This window comes from Rhodamnia argentea, chromosome 2, assembly GCF_020921035.1.
Source record: "Rhodamnia argentea isolate NSW1041297 chromosome 2, ASM2092103v1, whole genome shotgun sequence".
Taxonomy (NCBI): domain Eukaryota; kingdom Viridiplantae; phylum Streptophyta; class Magnoliopsida; order Myrtales; family Myrtaceae; genus Rhodamnia; species Rhodamnia argentea.
In genome coordinates, this window is record NC_063151.1 from 10,382,380 (window position 1) to 10,403,834 (window position 21,455).

Sequence of the window (21,455 nt, forward strand, 5' to 3'; positions counted from 1 at the left end):
TCTCCACCGTAGAATTACACGTGAATAAAAGAGCATTATCTTGCTCACCGTCGCCATCGACATGTCTATCGACAGATTTTGCTACATTTGCATGAAACTTTTGACCACCTCTTTCGCTCGACATTCATTTATAGTGCCCATATTTTTTACAATTAAAACACTGAATAAGGGACTTATCTTTTCGTTGTCCGACAAACTTCTCGTGCGCTTTGGATCTTTCCTTTGATTAGAAAATTCTTCTTTTCACGGGCAACACCACCGGCTTTGTAAAGCTTCCTCCACCGTCTTGGATTTCTCCTTGAGTTGCTCGTGCATTTGTAGAGAGCCCACCAACTCATCGCGCAAGATGGAGAGATCACGTAACTCTTCGATGGAAGTCACAATATATTTGAACCAAAGTTAGAGTCAAGAATCTTTTCAACAATCGTTGATCAACAATAGTCTCACCATTGGCCTTCATTTGATTGACAAGAGCCAATGTCCGTGAGAAAGAGTCGGAAATGGACATTTTCCATCTGAAGGAGCTTGAATTGTCGGACGAAGAGTCTGAACTGGGACCTTCTCAACGCCTTTGTATTGATGAGGTGTCCAGCTTCTTTTGCCGTCTTTGAATTCGCCACTTTTTCAAAGATTGATGAATCTATTGCTTGAAAGATATAAAAGAGAGCCTTACGATCTTTCTTATGATTTTCTTTTAGCATCTTCTGCTCCTCCGTTGTCAAATCTGTCGGCGCTTCTGGCTCCACAAATCCTTCTTCCATAATCTCGGTCAGCTCCCGAAACCCGAACAGCACCTCCATCCGGATCTTCTAATGCTCAAAATTCTTCCCATCAAATCTTGGGATTTGAGGTTGGACCATCCCGGCACCACTCACAGAAGCCATCTCACTCGAGAGTTGATTTCACAAAACTTAGCCAAACCGGCTTTAATACCAAATGTTGGATTTTAGAGGCACAGCACTATGATACCGAAAGGTTTAAAGAAGGAAATTTGAAAATGAAGTTATTCATTCATAATAAAAATGATTACAAGGCACATCTATTTATAAGATTAAGATATGACTCTACGTCTACTCTAGACACACGAACGGACACGTCTAGATTCATAACAATTAAAGCTATCTTGAAAGACTAGCAACAATAAATAGACATAATCTCCTAAGTAACAACTCCCTAAATTTCAAGTATCAAGATGAATTTAAATTACGAAGAGTCTCCTTGAGACCCGAAAAGTCTTGAGGTTTCCAACAGAGGATCTTTAGAGACGTCATGCGAGGAAACATCAATCAAACACGAGAGGATGGGCGACATTTTAATCTTGTCTCCCGAGTTTGGTTCTATTTAATGCTTTTCACCTACACGACGACGTGCAGTTTTCTCTACAGCCGGACTCCAACGGAAGCTTCTTTCCTCTGTCGCTTCCCCAGTTTCCTGGAAAGCCGTAACGAGCCAACCCCACCTTTCCCGCGGCTTCACCTCCTCTCTCTCTCTCTCTCTCTCTAGCAATGTCGAGTGGGAATAATATATCATCCATGCAACTATACGACCCGTACCTTCGCCGTAATTATGTTTTTGACCAGTACTCCACCCACCCCCCAACCCCACCACCCCCCCCAAAATTCTTTACACGCCTCTGTATAAATAACGCCCCAAGCATAGTCCCTGGCCATCATCTTCATCGCCAGTTCTAGAGAGAGAGAGATCAGGGACAAGCAATAGGGTCCATCGATCGAGACGGTCATGAGCAACCTAGTGAAGAAAATGTTGTGCTGCGGGGCCAAAAGCTTCGCCTCGGTCGACACTGAAGTGGCGGCCGTACCGGAAGGCCGCGTCCGCGTCTACGTGGGCAAGGACGTCCCGTGCAAGCTCGAGATGGAGGCCAACTACCTGAACCACCCGCTCTTCGAGAACCTGCTCCGGCTGTCGGAGGAGGAGTTCGGCTACTCCTACGACGGCGCGCTGCGGATCGCCTGTGAGATCGACCTGTTCCAGCAACTCATCCACCTCCTCAAGACCAGCAACCCCACCGCGCATTACATGGAGCTTCCCGATCTCATCTCCAAGCTCCACACCAGCAGTAATAACGCCGGCGGCGACGTCAAAAGCGCCAGACGCTTGCCTTGTCGCTCTTGATGAATCTCGATCTCCTCCTTAAATTTTTTTTCTTTTGGTCCTGAACATCATTCTTTTCATGTACTCATAGAAATGGGGCTTGCCTGTGGATTTTGTATGGCTCGACCCCGTCTCCCCCCTCGTTATGTTGTAGAGAGAGAAATTCTTTTTGGCCGTCATTCGGCATGTGATGCTCGCGACGTGAGCATAGAATCCACTGTGAGTTGTGATTGTATACACAGATACAATGAAGTGAATTTGTCGAATCGCTCGATTATTCTCGGACTCGTTCGCTTTCCCATTGTTGTTCGTCACTGTTACACTACTTTCGTCAAAACTTCAGAAGGAAGTCGTCCCGAGAAACATGGAAAGCCAATCGATTTTTCTTTTGAAGCCCAGCGATCTCAACTTCAACTTGTGGGTCTGGGTACGTCTTCGGCGGCTTTCGGTAAAGTGGGCGTGCAGGACGGCCAACGTCTACATCATAGATTTTTTTATCAATCTTAATTGACAAAATGTAAAAAGGCTCAAGACACAATTGACAAAATTAAAATAGTTTAAAACTAAATTGACAAAATTACAATAAAATTACAATTTTTTGGATAATTTTCCTGTTTTAGATAGCCATAGTCTTCCGTTCAAATGACCTGCATCTGGCCAATAAGTAAAAGAGTTAGGCGCGTGGGCTCCCTTTGCTGGATCATAGAACTTAATTTTATAGATCTAAAATGTTTGACATTGGCCTCATACCACTAATTACGGATTACTCGTTATGCTTTGGAAAAATAAGAAATTTCGAATTAGAGCATAATGCCCTCTTGGAACATGATTCCTATTCAATTTTCAAAGGCATCGACATGCATTTTCGCTGTTTTTTAGTGTCCCTGGCCCACGTGGCACTTGTTAGGTGTTCTCTAGTCCATCGTCCCGTCACCTTCCAACTTCCACCAATGTCTTTGGCTCCAAGCATCCGTCGTTTGCACATGTGCGCAGATGGGAGATCTTTTACAACAAGAAATGAAGAGGAAAAGGAACCAACTAATGTAGAGAGCTAATCGCGTTGGTGTAATGTAAGCGGCAGCAGCAGATGGATACACATGGAAGACCCCGAAAGCTATGAACAAAGAAGAAAGTCAACTCATCCTTCAGTAGTCTCGCCCGAGTTCGATATCCTTTGCCACTGCTAAGTTTGTTGTGGCGGCCTCCTTCAAAAGTTCGGTTTCCTCTTCGGTGGAGCTGCTCATGGCAGGAGCTACTACAGGCTTCTCACTCGACCGCTTTTCGACCTCCATAGCCCAACTATAAATCACCATGCCGGCAATTGCTATGATCATGCCCATTATGTTCTTGAGAGTAAGCTCGGAGTCGAAGAGCAACCACCCTAATGTGAGAACGCATACTGTTTTCATGTGACCCAGAACCTGGAAGGAAACTGCAGAGAAGCGGCCGATGCAGAGGTACTGGCTCACGTTGCAGAAGACCGCCAGCATGCATGATAGAATGATGAAGAACTGCATATGTTCAGAGTCCGAACTCATTTAGAAGAAAGAGAATCTGCCCAACAAAGTGAAAATATGTACGACGGTTTGCGTAGGATAATAGCAATAAAGCTGTGAGCTAGCAAAGAGTGGTTACAAGAGCACCGTATGACATCTTGTAGTCTGCAATGGATTTGCCGTTGAGAAAGTAATCAACGACTGGACCAAGGAAAAGGAGAGACAAAGCTTGTATCGGAGCCGTCTTACTCAACAGTTCGAAAGATCCAATCGAGTACTTCTTCTGTAAGGAACCTATCGACTGTACAACAAGAACATTGCGTCAGAACAAATGAGAGATTTTCCCATGAAGAACTTAACAGGGAGTGATAAGCGCGATACAAAATGGATGTAACATTACATTAACCAAGCAGATGGATTTGGCGATTGGGGATATCAACTAATAGACGCAAATGAAGATGATTCCCCAACAATACATTCTCAATGTCTGGAAAAGAAATAGGAAAGATAAGTCACAGGAGTGTTGATTTGGGAGGATATAAGTCATGAAATCTCCTATCATGCACAATGTTCTTACAGTTATCACCCCCAGAATGCTTTCTTTATGTTCCAGAGAAACATATGGTAATAAGCCAACAAGAGTCATACCCAACCAACAAGATCCATAAGAAGCTGTCCACGTATGGAGTAGCAGAAGCAGCACTTTCATAAGGAGTATCAAAGATAAAAGATAGCCGCTAAGCCGCTAATGTTCTCCCCAACAGATAAGTTACCACAGAAATATATAGGATGACGCTGCTTGTAGTTTTAACATTACTGTTCACTAAAAGGGAGGATAAAAATCTGAAAGAGGTCATGGCTATAATTCCAGGGCACCTAAAAATTTGACTAGACTTCATCTTCTTGTCAATACAAATTAGGAACCCAAAGAAAGACAGGAAGCACATTCATTATAAGACTTTATCTCATCTACTAGCCAAAATCCAGAAAGTCCAAGGCATTGTTAGTTATCATCTGAAAGTGGCTAATAACAATTGGATATCAGCGACATTATCAATTCCCGCCAGGCACATGATCAGCAATGCTACAACAGAAGTTAAAAACAGAAGTGTATTCCCCTTCATTTGAGTGGGGGTAAATTTTGGAGACATTGTCAGGTATTTTGTGGTGGAGCTAAACTTCACTTTGACCTCATGCAACATTGAAGATCAACTGACTCATTTTCCAACGACAACTCAGGTACCTCAATCACCATTAAGCCACAATCTGTGTTCCATTGACCTCTGAATTTCCCTAGAACGTGTTCAATTTGCACTTCAACACTTGCATTCCGTTGATGGTATGGGCATAACCATACTTCATTATGAAGTGGCTTTCAGTCACACAGACAGCGTTGAGAAATCGAGGATTTGAACACTAACCACGTTTCCCATTAATGATCATAAACCACAGTCACACCTCACTATTAACTTCTACAGAGGAACAAGACTCCTCTCTTTTTCTCCTTTGAGCAAAGTAGCATAGCGTCCATGCTACTTTGCTCAAAGGCATGGACGATACGCTCAGTAGCCATCTTAATTAACCCAAAATACAACTGAAGTGACAGATCCAGGCCACCAAACAATCCGATGGTGAACATACTTATATTGACATTACATAGAGTAAGGGTCAAATATGAAACAAAAATGAACTGTCTGCTTACAGTTGGGCTTGTACAACCCATTAAAAGCTTGCCCCAAGAAAAAGTAAGGCAAGCTGATGAACGATCTGCATAGTTTGCAAATCCCTTCTAACCAAAGAGAACAAAATTGAGGTTAGCTTCTTTTCTAATTATGTGACTGGAATGACGATGGCATCAAACAAAGCAGCAAAGGCAAATAATGGATTGAGGCATAATTTTGCTACATGGACAATAGGTGAGTGTACAAATATCCAACCAATAGGGAAACCAAAAAAAAAAAACAACTTGACTGATGGTATAATTAGGCATCAAGCCTGCAATGATACTCACAATTTGCTGCAAAGATGTTGAGAGGACTGCCAAACATGCACATGTAGACCCTTTGGCATTGACTTTCACATCAGTCACCGTGCAAACACCTACACCAATAACCACAACCACCACAGACATTTTCACCTCTCTGGAGTAGTGCTTATTGTGAAGGATCCATTCCATGACGCAAACTACTGGAATCATGCTTAATTTTGATATCTGCGGGGAATTGAATTGTGTCATAGGGAAACAAAGGTGAAAATCTCAAAAGAAGATAACCATTAAATAGAGCTTACAGATAAAGTTCATGCCTGGTAGAAGCCTACGGAGTTCAACATGAGGCTGAAATTCATCCCCGTGATCGATATATTCGCAACAATAGAAAACCAGAGAAGCTCCCACAAAGGAACATCCTTTGATGCAGAATAACCAACAGCATTTGAAACTAGACCGACCAATGCAGTTACGGCAAAGTGAAACCCGGTCAATGTTGTTGCTGCAAAACATGGCATAGAAATATTATTGACTACACCATAGACATAAAGAAAGGGCACAAGTAAGACTATATCCGCATTCATTGGAGAAATAAAAGTACAAAAAAAAAAAAAATTAATCATCTACAGAAACCAAACATGTATAGGAAACAGAGATCATATTTAGTCGCAGAAATCCACATGATATTCCAGGGATGAATCTGCAATCTACTGTTCCAACGCATAAGTCTGAGTGAAACCTTTTAAGTAGTTGAGCAACGTAGTCACCACTGATTCCGTTCACAATTAGGACCTCAAACCTCCAAGCCAACCAGTGAAAAACTAGTCAAGCAGCAGACAGGGCGGAATCTCCTATGTGCTAACCTACACAAACACACCCTTCGTTGCAATTGCAAGTAGAAGATGAAAATCGAGAGCAATCTGTGCGGCCCAAAATTAGAGTAACAGTCACTCTAATGCTACTTCCTGTAGTGCACACCTACCAAATTCGATTGCAACTCCTTCACGAACACATCGAGATCGTTTGAAATTTAAGAACAATAACGCACTAGAGGCAATTCAAATTCCGAGTCAGATCCATCAACGAACGGGTGGTTCCAGTAGAGAAGCGCGAGCATACATGCAAATGGAAAACTCAAAAGAGGTCTAACCAAAGCCGAAGGCATAACCGCCAGCCGACATGAGCTGCTTGTTGGCCATGATGATGCCGACGGAGCTTATCACGTTCATCGCCCACGCCCCGGCGTCCGACACGGCCGACGACTTCTTCTCGCCCTCCATTCTCGAACTTCCCCGTCACGATCCTCCGATTCGCCAAGGGTGAAAAAGAGTAAAGGCAGGAAAAGAAGGGGGAAAGCGGAAAAAAAAAAATCAAACTCCAGTTGGAACCAGATGGGGAGCACAGAAAATGCCAACACAATGACGAACGAAGAGGAAGCCGCAGACGGAGACGAAATTGGTAACGCCTTCAATCTTGGACGGGCCCTCGGGAGCGCCATAAATGCATCCGCAACTTTGGAGATCGTGAACAGCGAAGGGGGATGGAGCGCGGCGTGGTGTGTCGGGCTCGCGCCATGGCCTCCATCGGAGTCAGTGACGCGCCGATTCGTCTGCACTCGCGCGCGCTCTCTCTCTCTCTCTCTTCTCTCTTTCTCTCTCTACTGTGAAAAGGAAAATTTGAAATTTGAGATTTGAGGAAAAAATGAAAGGAGGAGGAAGATAGTAAGAAAGAAGAGGGAAGAAATCCACCCCTCTTTACCAAAATAAAATGGCTACAATTCATGGAGTTTTGTCCTCAATTTTCAGTATGGAAAACACTTTCCCACCAAACTTACTTTATCGCCAAAATTTTTGGTGAAATCACTTAGCGTGATTTTTCTTAAAATATAATTACTTAAATGCTAACTTCGATTTGGGATAGCCTAACCGACATGAGTCCCTAGATGAGATGAGGTTGTCTATGTCGTCGTCCCAAATATAAATCTTAATTTTGATGTGCCCAAGCTAGGATTTTTGTTTGAGAAAAAGGTGGGAAATGTTGAATTGTGTTAATGAAGACGAGGACGATAATGAAGGCCATAGCCTCAGCCTTAATTAGACATGGCCACGGGCCATGAACCGCCGGTTCCGGTTCGTGGCCATGCTTGAACCGGAACCGTGGCCACTAACCGGAATTGTCCCTTGAAAGGGCGGTCCCGATTTCGGGCCGGTTCCAATTCGGCCCAATTTTGGGCTCTTGGGGGCTCTTTTCCTCTTTTTTTTTTTTTTTTGGCTATTTGGAATCACTTGTTCCGGGTCGGTTCGGAATTTTTTTTAAACCGTAATCGTCTTGAGAGGGGCTAGGCCGATTTTGGTTATTCCACGAGTTCTGTGCCCAAACCCTCACGTGGCCATGTCTAGCCTCAGTCAAGGGCAAGTATGGGAGCGCCGGTCGGCAACCACTCGGATTTGGGCTCATCCCCGACTTCATCCCATAGATTCTCGACTTCCCCGCCATGAAGAGCTTCATCTTCGGATCGAGAGCAATACGCCGCTCAAGTGATCGTTCTTTCTACGATTTGGCACTAAGATGATCCGACGAAAAGTTTGAAAACTAAAGTGGACTTTGTCCGAAAGTTATGACATTTTTACTGTCATTTCTTCATTTTCAATTAAGGTCATCTTACAGTGTAGAGTGAGGTAATAATATTAAGCCTACTTAGTTAAAAAAAAAAATCCCCGTATAAAGATATTATTACGGACCCTTCTCTAAATATTATCAATAAAGGACCGAAAAACAAAATATTATTATCTCTAAACTCGCTAACTAATATTGTAAACTCGTTGGAATAGAAAGGTTGTGGAGCTTTTTTCCTTGCAAATGTGCCCGCCACACAGACATGCATTATTGCGTTATGTCGCTGACAAGCACGTGGACGTCCGCAATGGACATTGAGAGGAGTCCACAATCCAAATTGTTCATTTTGTCCTTTCTAGCTTGAAAGGTTTTCGCTTATATGTTGTCAATTCAATACGGAAATTGACGGGATCTTGACAATTTAAATCAACGAACAATTACTGAATAAATAAACGAGGAATAATAAAGGATGCTTAAAATTACGTAGTTTACTTAGAACATATTCTATGAGGAGAGCCAGTAGCAAATAATTTACTATTAATCGGAGAATTGCGGTTACAATCACTCATTAATAATCGAAGAATCGCAATTACAATCACTTCCGTGTTTGAGGGTTTCTCATAATCATATTATACTCAAATCTAAAGTTTTTACAATTAATTAACTCAATTAAATGTAAAGCTCAAAACCGAACGTGCCGTCCTTCTTGTTCGGGGACGTCCACCTTGTTTTTTTCCACCAATTAACGAGAGCCCCACAAAACTCGAATAAATGAAGTGGGCCCCCAAAAGATAAAGCCAATCAAACCGAGAAAAAGAAACAAAATCCCCTTCCGTAGCTTCCACCAAGGGTGAGCGGTTTCCGGTCTGATCCGGTTTTCAGAATCCGATTTCCATAAAAAATTGGGAACCGGATCGGTGGTTCCGGTTCCCATTTTTCAGAACCGCGGACCGGACCGGCCACTCTCAGAATCGGAAACCGCACCGGACCGTTCCAAGGAACCAGTGTTCGTGAAAAAATTATGCACTTGTAACGTTAAAATCTCAACATCAATTCAATAACATTTCACGATATCTGATTAGGATAGACGCATTACGAATAATGCATTGGACAATAACATGGGAAGCTCAAAAAGTAAAAGTGTGGGCTTACTACCCACAATCCAAGCTCGAAATGCACTGGACGCATTACCGAACGATGCACTGGCCAATTCAATAACATTTCAATGTAAGTTTGTGCTCACTGCCCACAGTCCAAGCTCAAGATGCACTGGACACATTGTCTGGAAAATTCAATAACTTTTAAATAAAGAGGGTGCTCATTGCCCACAGTCCATTGCCCACAGTCCAGTCCAATACATAGCCTCACAATATTTGCAAAACACCTTAGTTTTCCCCTTCTTATTTTTGTTGCCTTTATGAAAATAAAGCCAGGCTTGTGATGATTTTCATTTACCAGTAGCAGTTGGGCAATCATGAGATACCTTATTTGTGTCGACTTCCTCTTCGAAGACTTCTTCACGTTCATGTTCTAGTGAGTCCATTGGCGAAGTCATTTCATCGATGGATTTGTCCACTTCCATTCACATATAGGTAGATCACCTAAATCAAACAGATTATAAGTTATAAAAGCCGAGGGAGATCGATTTCTAATTCCAAACCTTAAAAGACACGACAACTAATAAGCTGAACCTTCAAAGAACATAATGACGAGCCAAGTCAAATGATAATTAGTAACGAAATTCTAACCCAAAAACGAAAAAGAAAACCGCTACATGTTTATTCAAGTCCGTCAATCATCGAGGAGCTGCAAGAAGTTCTTGCAAAGCTCTGTTTTTGCCAAGAACACTACATTGCATATGTAATAAGATAGGCCATCGAGACATACAAAGCTCTATTTTTTGCCCCAGAGCACTAAATTTCAAAAACAATGAAGTATGGAATGGGTAAGTCAATACAAAACTAGCAAGGGCCAAGAAAAGAAAGCATTGAGCATTTATATGGAGGAGACGCAATTGCGGCCACGATCGGCTAAAGCAAAGCGAGAGTCTAAACTCGAGCTGAGATCTTGAGCGAGAGGTGTCGAGTAAGAGGAACGCGACGCAGGCAAGAGGGACTGAGCGAGCCGAGCAAGCCGAGCGAGAGGCGCATGAGTGAGACGGGATTGAGCGAGTTGAACGACGCTGGAGGCGTCGAGCAGTGGCGCACGCACGCATGAGAGACAAAAGGCGAGTAGTCGGGCTCCTAGGGTGAGGCACAGAGACAGGATCGCCTATTGGGACTTGCGAGTCACGAGAGAAGTGTAGATTGGAGAGGCAAGAAAAAAGGTTTGCGCCTGAAGTGAAGCAAAGCAAACCCTAAGCCTAAATAAGTAAACATTAGGTTTAGTTTTAAAAAAATTAAAATAAAAAAAAAAGACCGATCTAGTCCAAGCCGTCCGGTCCGGTTCTAGGCCCTGGAACCGGGAATCGGACCGCCGATCACCGGTTCCAATTTTAGGAACCATAAACCGGACCGGATCCCTCTAAAACCAAGAACCGGACCATCGGTCCCGGTCCAAGCGGTCTTTTGTTGATCACTCTTACCTTCCGTCGATTTGACTTTTGTCTAATTGAAATCCAATCTTTTTTTATATTTTGCTAATTAAAGTTTATTGTGTGCAACAACAATTAAAGTTTATTTAATCAATTTTGATCAAAAACCGTTAAATGAACAACAGCAATACTATGTGGCATGATCAACATAGACAAAATTCAATAATATTGACATATTTTTTTTCCATCTTTTGATTTTGTATTCCTTTTGTATTTTCTTCACCGTTTTCTTTTATTTTTTTACATTTTTCTTCTCCTCTTTTCTCACTTAGCCATTGACAAGCTTGGCGTTGGCCGACAGAGGTCGCCGGCCTCAGGCAAGGATTACCCTCACCATCCTAGGCGAGGGCTGGCATCGGGTAAGAGCCACCTTGCCTAGGCGGGCAACAGCCTCCCCTCCCCCAAACAAGGGTGACTCTTGCGAGGGGCCAACAAGGGTCAACCTCGCCGAGGCCGGCAACGATGGAGTTTGCCGGGCTCGTTGATGGAAGGAAAGAGAAAAAGTAAAGGAAAATAGAGAAAAAAAGAAGAAGAACAAATGAAAATAAACATGCAAAGACGTAAAAAAAAAATGTTAGAATATTATTAGACTTTGTTATTTTCGGTTGAAATGGCCAAATGAACTCAATTAACAAAATTAAAAGGTTTATGATTGAACTGACAAAATTAAAATGTTTAAAACCGAACTAGCAAAACTACGATAGATTAAGATTTTTTTTTGAAGAAAAATTTCCTAACAAATCCGGTGATCATCAGCTTGTCGGGCATTCCCTGCTGTGAGGTCTATTGATGACTCGAGGCCCTCGAGAAGTCATGGTCAATGAGTAATTTCTTAATTGATTAATTTTCAACTTTCTTTAGTCTCTATTTAGTTCACAAAAAATAATTTTTTGAAAAACATTTTTTCGAATTGTCCGACGTTTTAGTTTGCGAAAAATAAGCTAGTCCAGAAAAATATTTTCCTCACATGAAAAAAACTCCTTCAAAATTGGGAAAAATGTTTTCGTTTTTTATAAAAAAAAAGAAATATTTTCTTCATTTTTGTTTCCTCCACTTTTTCACACCTTCTTTCCACAAATGTTATATTTTTCGTGAAATAAACAAAGTTTTAACAAAGCATCATCCCGCCCGACAGAAGCACGTGCACCGATGGAAACGCCCTTACAATATGAAAGGCACTTTCCTTGTTTTTCTCCACAGCAAAACAGATAGAGCTACGACTGTTCATTGAAGAATCACAGCCAAAGTTGGCCAACCAAGAGTAGAAATTTGAGGTCTCGCTTTTCGAACCAAGAGTACAATTTTGAGATCTCGCTCAAAGTGAGATGTAAGATAGTTACATCGAAGAGTGTCCACGGGACACTTGTTAAACATAATGACTCAATTTTCAAAACGTTGCTTAGGCCTATGCAGTGCATTCGAAACGTTAAAATTCGATCATTCAGTACAAATCCCATAGAAAATTATAAATTAACACAAAGGGGAAAATGGCTCCCTCTAATACTTCTAGCAACGATGAATTCAGAACGTCGCCCCGCTTACTTTGATTTAAGGTAGAAATTTGCTTACTGTTCTTGGCGCACACAAAACTAAAAAAGAAATACAAAAGTACTCAGACGTGCTAATCTCCATCTCTGCATTCTACAGGTGCTGCGGAAGCAAAAACTAGAGAATAGTTTAGTGAGCTGATTGTTGGGCAAGCTGTTCATTCGGCAAACTATATTACAAACAAGTTTCGATCCATCCATCTTATGTGAAAAATAATACATGTATCTCCATGGAGTGACGACCCAAAAAAGGAAAGGAAAAGAATGTGACCACAAAAGCATCATGCTCTGAAACTACAAAATACAAAATATAAGGCTGCCAATCTCAGCCACCTAATGACAATCAAAGAAGACACTAACGCCTAATACCACTCCCTATCCCTTTGTATATATGCTTCTGTTTTGTCCACATGGATACATGCATATAATGCCTGTGCAGCTGGAGGCCAGAAATGAAACGCGCTTTCAAGCAGAAAACAACATCCAGACGTCTGATTACAAACACATCCAGGTTCAACATTTAAAAAAAAAAAAAAATCCTTCCTAAATACCCATAAAATGACGGGCCATGCAGTAATGGAGAAAATGATTCAAGTACTCTCACCGTCCATGTCAATCCCTGCCCGACGAAGGATGTCTAAATGCACCAGGTGGTGCAGTTGGTCTCGGGAAGTCGAGGTTAACTGGTGCTCCACCAATACTAGGGGCCTCCACATAGGGGCTCTAGCATATGTCCAATTGCAACCCAGTAAGTACAAAAGAACACTAAGTAAAAGAGGGGAAGTCTAGATGAAGACATGGATGAAAAATTGAGATGCATCTCCATCACCATGCATCATATAAAACAATGAGTAGTTCCGTTTATTGCCTTCATATCTAGTTCGAAACAAGTGTCTTTCCCCATCAGATTAGAGAGCATTACGATTTCGGACAGAGTACCGAACTTTCAAATCCAAAGCCAAACTGTCAATTCTTCCATAGGGCATACTTAATTGGTATAATCAAATAGAGGGCCTATGAATTTTTGTCGGGAGCAAAAGAAATGGTCCAATAGATTCTCCACCAATGCATGTAAGTGCAAGTTTGAGTATTCAATGAGCATGCTTGTCAGTGTATCAATAGGAACATGGATTTGTGGGCCAGTTTGCATGTGAATCTCTAAACGTATAATTGAGCTTAGATGAATATTTTTGCTTTTAAATTTATTGTGTTGAATGCTCATCACTCATGGGGCTGATAATAAATGCAGAATAACAAAATATGCTGCGCATCTCTCTAGCTTTCTTCTTGTTTTTCTCCCTAACAGAGTTTTCGCTAGTTCTTGCAACCATAGATTATGAAACTCTCAAAGATTCCCCTTCAATTCTTTGCATGCATCCTGTGGTCTGGTGGCTGAGTGAAATTTATGAATACCTTGATCAAGAAATCTTAACATGATGATCAATTTAAATAAATGAGTTCCATGCTGGTGTACCTGCGGTTCACGTGAAGCATAGGACTGCTCTTCAGAGAAAGATTTCGGTGTTGATGACGTACTAGGCGAGCGCGGGTCATTACTTGAATCACTTCCATTCATTTTCTCCGTGAGCAGAGCCTCAGGATCATTCCCATTGACTGACTTAACCCTCTGCAACCAGAACATATCACGAAGATGTAAGATACTTACCAAGTTGGCATAAAAGAAGCCTCTGTTATGGCACTCGTTAAGCAACTAATTAAAGAAACTTTGCAGCAACTATCCTGAATTATTGTAATCACTGCTTTGAAAGGTGCATCATTCTTTGCCTGGGGGCAACTTGTTAGCATGACCATAAGGTAAAAAGCCAATGCAAGCGAATTACCTGAAAAATTTTACCAAGAGTTTTCAATCCCTTTGCTCGTGCCCGGAGCTCCTCTTTCTTGACGTTGGGATCTTGAAGAACCTGAAAGAAGCATAAAGGCTTAAAATTTTAACCAAAATGGGTGCAACTGAAAAGTGTAATTAGTGAACTAGTCTAGTAATACAACCATCTGACAAACACGGGAAAGAGTTGCTTCAATGTCAGCAACGTTAAGCTTCCACAAAGAATCAATCATCAACTTCTTGTGAGATTGCATGTACGCTTCAAGTTCTTCCTCGGTATAGTTTCCTTCTTGACTGAGTTGCTTTTTCATGTCTTCTTGGAGCTGGATCAGAGCAATAGCACCTACACATGTCAAGGAAACCAGATCAGACACAAGGATATTCTTGAAGCATCCACCTGCGAAGCACCTATGAGTAGGCATTTTTTCCAGGGTATAATTTCCAAAAACAGCAAAAGAGCATCGCTGCTTTAGAACTACCAAAGATGCTATTCTCAAGCAATTAATTGAAGAAGTATTTATAAATGCTCTTAGAGAAGAAGTTCAAGCATAAACACCGAGAAGGATAGATTAAATGCTTTAAAATCAAGTAGCAGAGGGAAGTACGACAGAAATGGTGAGTGCAAAAGTCACTACTTGCTATTAAGACATGCTAATTTGTTATCAAGACAACTAACATCCACTAACCTGTAGCTGCTGTGACCTGAGATTTTATGAAATGTCCTTTGTTTCTAAACCACTCTGCAATAAAAGGCATTCCCAAATATATTGCCTTTTTTCCAAGCTCCTTAGCTGCCTGTCTCACATATATGTAGCCAATCGTGCTCAACATATCCACACCATAAGCTGCACATACCAGAAAAGATACACCAATCAAAAGAATGCGTCCACAACAAATAAACTGCGAGATGGATTATCATATGGAAAGACACTCAATACAAAAGTTGGGATTTGCCAAGCAACCAGACCCAGAGCCTAAAAGAAATTTCTTTCAAGCAAGCCTAATTTCACTTTCAGTGAGTCTGAAAATGCTTGCTTATCGTGTGATATGAGTACTTGGTTTAAGCTTTAGGTATAATAGATGCTTAGACATTTTGATTACCTTGTCTAGAAACTAATCATTAACTGATAACACTTAGGATCTAATCTACCATATGCTCTTAGTTGCAGCTGCAGCTCAGTTAAATCCTATCAGTGCAAGCGAACTCAATGTGGCCGCCAATACATCCTGCCTTCCAGAAACTGAGTCTGCCATGACTGAATGCAATTCATTGAAGGAGGTGACTGACGAGTGCTGAGGAAGTTTTAGTATCGTCTTTTGCCTTAAAGCAATCATCTACTGTTAGAGAAGGACAACCTGCGCTGGAAAGCCTTGCTACTTCCGCTTCAGCATGACGGACAAAGTCTTCTTTGTTTCCTTGGACATATTGGTTTAGCCGATCTTTCAATGTTTGTGCAAGCTTCTCTTCTCTTTCCTTCTGAACAATCTGTATGCAAAAATTTTAAATTAGTGGCCCAACAACAGTGGAAATCAAGCAAGATAGATAGTACAAACAGCAGCACTAGTCCCAAGCTTTTGTGGCGGCGGGGCTATCACATGGAATTTGGATATACCACTTAATCCATTATTTAAGTGAGTACCAATACATATGCACGCACAGCTACTGCTCCATCATATCATCAAATCTCTTAAAATTTGTATATTGCCACTCGTTCCTGACAACTCCATTACTCATATTTCTAAAGTTCCAAGACAAGTTACTTAATGCAGGCAAGAAGCATTAAAGAAAACACAAATTCTTTGCAATCGAGATCTGATTCGTACAAGATAGAATAAATCATTACCCTCATTTTTTCTTGCACTTTCTTAGCATCAAACTGTTCCCCTTCTGTAAAGATATCCAGAGAAGCCATTGATGCCATGGCAAGTTGACCTATATATTCCTCAAAAAGCTCACTGCCAAAAAGCATAGCAAAGATTGCAGCTGGATCGATGATTGCATCGCTACAAACAAAACAAAAACATGTGGTTAGTCAAACAGCAATATGCATGTTTCAACCAAAGCACAGCCAAACACTTAGCAGATGCAGAGAAAATTGATAGAAAGAAATATCTCCATTCAAATTTATTTTAAGATAAGGAAAAGAACACACGTTGAGACTCCTGCTTTCCCATGAGCATCATATGCCTGTCGTTGTGCTGGATCACTTAAAACTTGGTAAGCCTCTCCCAATATCTGTATAAAGAGAGAGAATCAGATAAGAGGTCAGGATGACTCAACACACGACATGCGAGGGGAACCAAAAATAAAGAACTTTACACAAGGGGAACAAAAGCTCAAGAGGAAAAAATAACTAAAGCATCTACCCATGGTATAAAAGCTGAGAAGTTGACAGTAGACTAATAATAAATCATAAAACCCAAAAGAATTTTACGGACCGATACACAATACTGGTAGCATAACCATGCACCAGCTTCCTATTCATGGTAAAATTTTCTTAAACAAGTTACTGATTTATGGTACTCATTGGTAGTAACTTGATGCACCTTTTATATCCTTCAGTCTTCATTTTTATACCAAAAAAATTGGCTTGTGTTTCAATTTAACTCTTATTATCCCTTGCTTTTTATCGTAATTGTTCTATTCATAGAAAAAAATGGTGTTCTGATCTTTCTAGAAGTTTTCTCTAATCAACACACATTAATGAGAATAATGAAGAAAAAGGCTGCCCTGACTTCTTAAGATATTCGAGAGAAAATATTCTTAGTTAGTGTTTTTTCAAAGAAAGTCCTTCCTATGAAATTTCATTAATGAACGGATAAAACTAAACATACTCAATGCATTTTTAAATGGGTGCCCAGGCAAAGGGTGACTTGTTAAGCAACTTTGTAAAGAAAGTTCATAATTTTCAATGTACTGCTTTCTCATCTTGCATAATTGATGCTTTGAACATCAAAACATCATAAGTATGCTTACGTACTCTTACATGGACTATAAATTTGCGTAACAACATTAATGTAGTATGATTATTATAAATCTGTTCACAAGAGAAAAGTACCAATATTTATTAATTGATTCAACGATAAACATCAATGGACGACGAATGGAAAAATCATGCACAAAGGGTGACTTGTTAAGCAACTTTGTAAAGAAAGTTCATAATTTTCAATGTACTGCTTACTCATCTTGCATAATTGATGCTTTGAACATCAAAACATCATAAGTATGCTTACGTTCTTACATGGACTATAAATTTGTGTAACAACATTAATGTGGTATGATTGGTATGATAATTACCAATATCTATTGATAATCGAAAAGTATCAATATTTATTAATTGATCTCACGATAAACATCTATGGACCATGAATGGAAAATTGTACATAAGTCATATGCATGCAACAGGTATTGGCTGCAAGTTAACAGTTAGAATGGCAATATATTGATTGCTAAACCCAATAACTCATCTTAGAAATGAAAACCTACAAGTCACAGTCGACATGATCATCAACAATAGAAAATGATAAGTAGCTCCCCACAGTTGCATAAGCGGTCACCTCACAGAGGCATAACCTGTCAGCTCCTTTGCTCTATAGCCAGTTGCATGATCGATTTGACAATTTTGAAAACAATTGCCAGGCTGAGATCATAGAGCATGTAAATCAAATTGTGCTTAGGTGAGATCTTATCTGCAGTGGCAGACATAGTCCATTATTCAAGACTAGCCCTCTCATTCACTTTTAACAAGGAATGTCCCCCACATGCACCCCCCCCCCCCAAAAAAAAAAGGAGAAAAAAGAAAGAAAGAAACAATTCCTGAAGTTGCTGGAGCTTCTAATGACTCTCTTAGAGTTTTAAAACAGTGTTCACATGCTCATTATCATTAAATTATATATCTAATTTATCGGTTGAAAATCCTAGCCTTGTGTAGATGAGGAGAAATCCAGGAACAGAATGTACCACAAAATTATCTTTACAAATCTAACACTGCCTTTAGCTGTAATATCACATTCTAAGGCAATTGGCTAGCATGTGAAAAGCAAACATTGGAAAGTTCTTGGTATAATCAAGAAATGAAACCAGGATAACACAGAGTCTTGTGGAGAGGGCTCAAGCAGACTATTCCAAAACGAGTCAGAAACTCTAAGGACATCACGTCTCAAATTATTTTATTTTTATAGGTAATAGTTCTTGCATGGGTAATGAGTTCAGCAATTGCAAATGCTCCATCTTAATTGAAATATTTTGCGAAAGTAGGAAAAAATAGGACTGCAGCATACTCAGCCGGTTTGATTTAGCTTTTAACAAAGAGTAATCTCATTCATCTAGAGGAGGAGAAATACAACATTTTCCACTTTCCAACTCAAATGCACACTTGCCTGGAATTTCTGGGCTGCGTTAGGATCATTGGGATTTTTATCTGGATGAACTTGCCGGGCCTGCAAAACACAAAATTCAAGTCCTTGAGTTTATTGCTCATGTACTATTTCATCTCATCAACAACCAGACAGCACGTCAAAGACAAATATCAAGATGAGCCGAAGTCAAAAATCGCCAACACAAAGAAAGATCATCTTCAAGAACCAGAACTAGACGCCAATTGCGGAACCCTATCGTACTTTGCTTCACCATATTGCCAATGCCAACAGCTATTGGAACACTATATATGACAACATCAATCTCACACGGCCATAACTTCTGACCAGGCAAACTCATAATTTAGAACCTTGTTCCATGAATTATGGAGGAAGCCACCATTTAATCATTATAAAAGACAAATAAGAACAAAAAAAAAAAAAAAACTGTCTACTGTCGTTCCCGCAAGAAATTGAAAGTCAACAACGGCGGAGCTGATGAAACGAAATCCGGCACATAAACAGATCCGAATCCACTCCAGATGCTCTCACGATTACGCCCCCCACCAACAGTTCGATCTACACGAAGGATATCGAGGATCGCGACCAATCCGTACGAAGCTAGACCTAGAAATCCCCGCGCCACAATCGGACACTTCCCCTAATTTCCCGCGACCAGCAAACGCCGAAATGAGAATCGACACACTGGTGCTCACCTTCATGTAATACGCCTTTTTGATCTCGGACTCGGTGGCCGAGGGGCTGACCTCAAGAACATCGTAGTACTCGGTCTCTCTCACCATCGAAGACGTCAAACGCTATCCTTCGCGTTCTCCCTCTACCAATCGATCAGGTCTCTAAGCACCACAGGCGGTACGCCGAACCTCGAATCACGAACTGCGACTCCAACGCCGAGAAGAAGAAGAAGAAGAGTACGGGAGACTCGATTGGGGCGTTCGGTGAGTCCACGCAAATTGCAGATGTTTCTCTTTCTTTTTTTTTTCAAAAAAAGGAGGTTATAAAATACAGAAATCATAAATCATAAAAAGGAAAGGAAAAGGAGAAATGCGAGTGAAGACGACAACACGGATTAAAGAAAAGATTCCCGCCTCCCCAAGTCGCGTAAGACGACGGTGGGGCCCGGCGCCTTCCGATCCTCGACGCGGCTAAGTTATTCGACGACACGGTGCCGTTCCGTCTTCGAATCTTCCGCCGGCTCCCTTTTTGGGATTTCCCCCCGTTTGCATTCCAACTTTCTGACTCGACTAATGGAAAATTGAGTTACGTTAATCTCTCCACGTGGTCGTGGTCGGGGCATCGAGGCTGGTCGCGGAATGACTCGCGATTCGAAATGAGAGTCTTCTCTCGCGAGATTGCTCATCACCCGTCTCGTGCATCGAAAGAAATTTTTACCTAACGACTTTTCAGCTAGCGCGATTAATCAAGAAATTCCACTCTCGGGGAGCCTTTTGCTTTTGTTGTACTCATGAACTATTTGTGGCAATAGAAGTAAATGTCCATCGCGTGGTCCAATCGAATTACTATGAGTAGAGTTTGTTGCACGCACATTTATAGTAAATAGATGTTATCATGGTTTTAAGGTAGAATTGAAAATCGAATAATCGAACCAATGGGAACCGATTTGGTTTTAAATTTTGAGGTATGCATGGTAGGTTTCAAATTTCAGAATTTGTAAAATCGATTCCGACAGGCAAGTTCCACCTAGAACCCGTAAAAAGTCCGTGGTTTTTTCGTTTTATGTCTTTGTGTGATCCCGCGACATTCCATAATATTCGATTGTGAGTGTGTAATCTGGAACCATTTGTCCGAACTCATATTTCTGGCCATATCTCTAATTGAGACTTTTACTCATTTTTTTAGTATCTAAATATGAGTTGTGATCGTGGATTGTAGTAGCAAATGGTGATCATTAGATGTGATGATTCTCTACAATCATTCAACTAATAATACATATAGAATATGGATAGACTCTAAAACTAACCATAGAACATGTGACATTGCATGTTCCATTGTTGATTCTAGGTTCCAAGGCATGTAGAGTAGGTTTCAGATTCTAAAAATTGGAGAATCGGTTCAGATGGGTGATTGGAACCTGGGCCTACCCGGAACTTTCATATAAAATTTTTATACATCATCCTCCTAAATTAAGATGTTGCAAATTATTTTGGAAAATTTTCAAATAAGAGCTTGAAGTGCCATTATTTTCTCAAATAAACGTATGAAGTGGACATTATTTTAAATAAAGGCATGTAGTGTTTCTTTCAAAATAAGACTATTTATAAGCTGTTTTTAAAAAAGGCCTAGCCTCAAAAACATTTTTTCAATTATTTTTTTTTTGTTTTTTTTTTTTTTTCTCGTTGGCTAGCAAGAGGGTTTGCCCTATGCTTGCGTTGTTATTTTTTTTTTTTTTAAACTTCTATCATTTTTAATTATTAATTTTAAAAAAAGAAAAAAATAAATGACAAAAATGCCTTCGAGGCCGGTCTTTTTTTTTTTTTTTTGGATTAATATGGTCACTTTAAGTCTTTATTTGAAATAATGTATACTTTGAATTTTTATATGAGGAAATGAAAGTGTTTCGCGTCTTTATTTGAAATTTTTTTTCCTATTATTTTCTCATCTCGCATTTTTAGGCAGATCTCTGCGTTCGCCGCCGCCTGTCGATGTGAGAAAAGAAGCAGAAAGCATATCGAAATGACTTATCCTATATACATATTTTATATATATAGAAAATCGACTTAGTTATCTACGTAGTTGTGAATAAGTCACGCGGGGTCCATCGCACGGCCAGCCGAAAGGGTGTTTTCTCAAAAGTTGCATGCATGGGGTGCGCGCTCCGGTGGCATCGTACGTCAGGATCGTGACTTGTCCCGAGAATTTTATA

General features: G+C 40.6%; 3 protein-coding genes across 4 annotated transcripts; 1 reads left to right on the forward strand and 2 right to left on the reverse strand.

Moving 5' to 3' along the window:
• Window positions 1-1,643: 1,643 nt before the first annotated feature.
• On the forward strand, window positions 1,644-2,379 carry LOC115731182 (auxin-responsive protein SAUR22-like). Its single transcript, XM_030661820.2, has one exon. It carries the CDS (start codon window positions 1,741-1,743, stop codon window positions 2,131-2,133), a length of 393 nt encoding a protein of 130 aa, XP_030517680.2. The 5' UTR covers window positions 1,644-1,740; the 3' UTR covers window positions 2,134-2,379.
• A 759-nt stretch (window positions 2,380-3,138) lies between these two features.
• LOC115729800 (UDP-rhamnose/UDP-galactose transporter 2-like) lies at window positions 3,139-7,257 on the reverse strand. 2 transcript variants are annotated; one of them, XM_030660426.2, is made up of 5 exons: window positions 6,746-7,257; window positions 5,913-6,097; window positions 5,620-5,820; window positions 3,748-3,909; window positions 3,139-3,623 (listed from the first exon to the last, which is right to left on the reverse strand). In XM_030660426.2, exons 1-5 carry the CDS (start codon window positions 6,873-6,875, stop codon window positions 3,258-3,260), a joined length of 1,044 nt encoding a protein of 347 aa, XP_030516286.1. In that variant the 5' UTR covers window positions 6,876-7,257; the 3' UTR covers window positions 3,139-3,257. The 2 variants fall into 2 exon arrangements, with proteins under 2 accessions (XP_030516286.1, XP_048129763.1); XM_048273806.1 differs by having other exon boundaries at window positions 3,281-3,623; window positions 3,756-3,909.
• A 5,236-nt stretch (window positions 7,258-12,493) lies between these two features.
• On the reverse strand, window positions 12,494-19,531 carry LOC115729798 (chaperone protein dnaJ 10-like). Its single transcript, XM_030660422.2, has 10 exons — window positions 19,267-19,531; window positions 18,575-18,634; window positions 16,348-16,430; window positions 16,039-16,198; window positions 15,551-15,680; window positions 14,881-15,039; window positions 14,359-14,537; window positions 14,193-14,273; window positions 13,826-13,978; window positions 12,494-13,074 (listed from the first exon to the last, which is right to left on the reverse strand). The coding sequence occupies exons 1-10, from the start codon at window positions 19,351-19,353 to the stop codon at window positions 12,964-12,966; spliced, it is 1,203 nt and encodes a 400-aa protein (XP_030516282.2). The 5' UTR covers window positions 19,354-19,531; the 3' UTR covers window positions 12,494-12,963.
• Between the last annotated feature and the right edge of the window lie 1,924 nt (window positions 19,532-21,455).

Bases quoted from the DNA above. Each gene is read 5' to 3' on its own strand.
- LOC115731182 (XM_030661820.2), top strand. From the start codon at position 1,741: ATGAGCAACCTAGTGAAGAAAATGTTGTGCTGCGGGGCCAAAAGCTTC.
- LOC115729800 (XM_030660426.2), bottom strand. From the start codon at position 6,875: ATGGAGGGCGAGAAGAAGTCGTCGGCCGTGTCGGACGCCGGGGCGTGG. The intron at 6,098-6,745 runs GTTAGACCTCTT...CATGTTTTGCAG, and splicing joins CGGTTATGCCTTCGGCTTTG to CAACAACATTGACCGGGTTT. The intron at 3,624-3,747 runs GTAACCACTCTT...GAACATATGCAG, and splicing joins AGATGTCATACGGTGCTCTT to TTCTTCATCATTCTATCATG.
- LOC115729798 (XM_030660422.2), bottom strand. From the start codon at position 19,353: ATGGTGAGAGAGACCGAGTACTACGATGTTCTTGAGGTCAGCCCCTCG. The intron at 16,431-18,574 runs GCAAGTGTGCAT...CTCTTTATACAG, and splicing joins ACGCAGCCCAGAAATTCCAG to ATATTGGGAGAGGCTTACCA. The intron at 14,538-14,880 runs GTTAGTGGATGT...TGACATGTGTAG, and splicing joins TCAGGTCACAGCAGCTACAG to GTGCTATTGCTCTGATCCAG.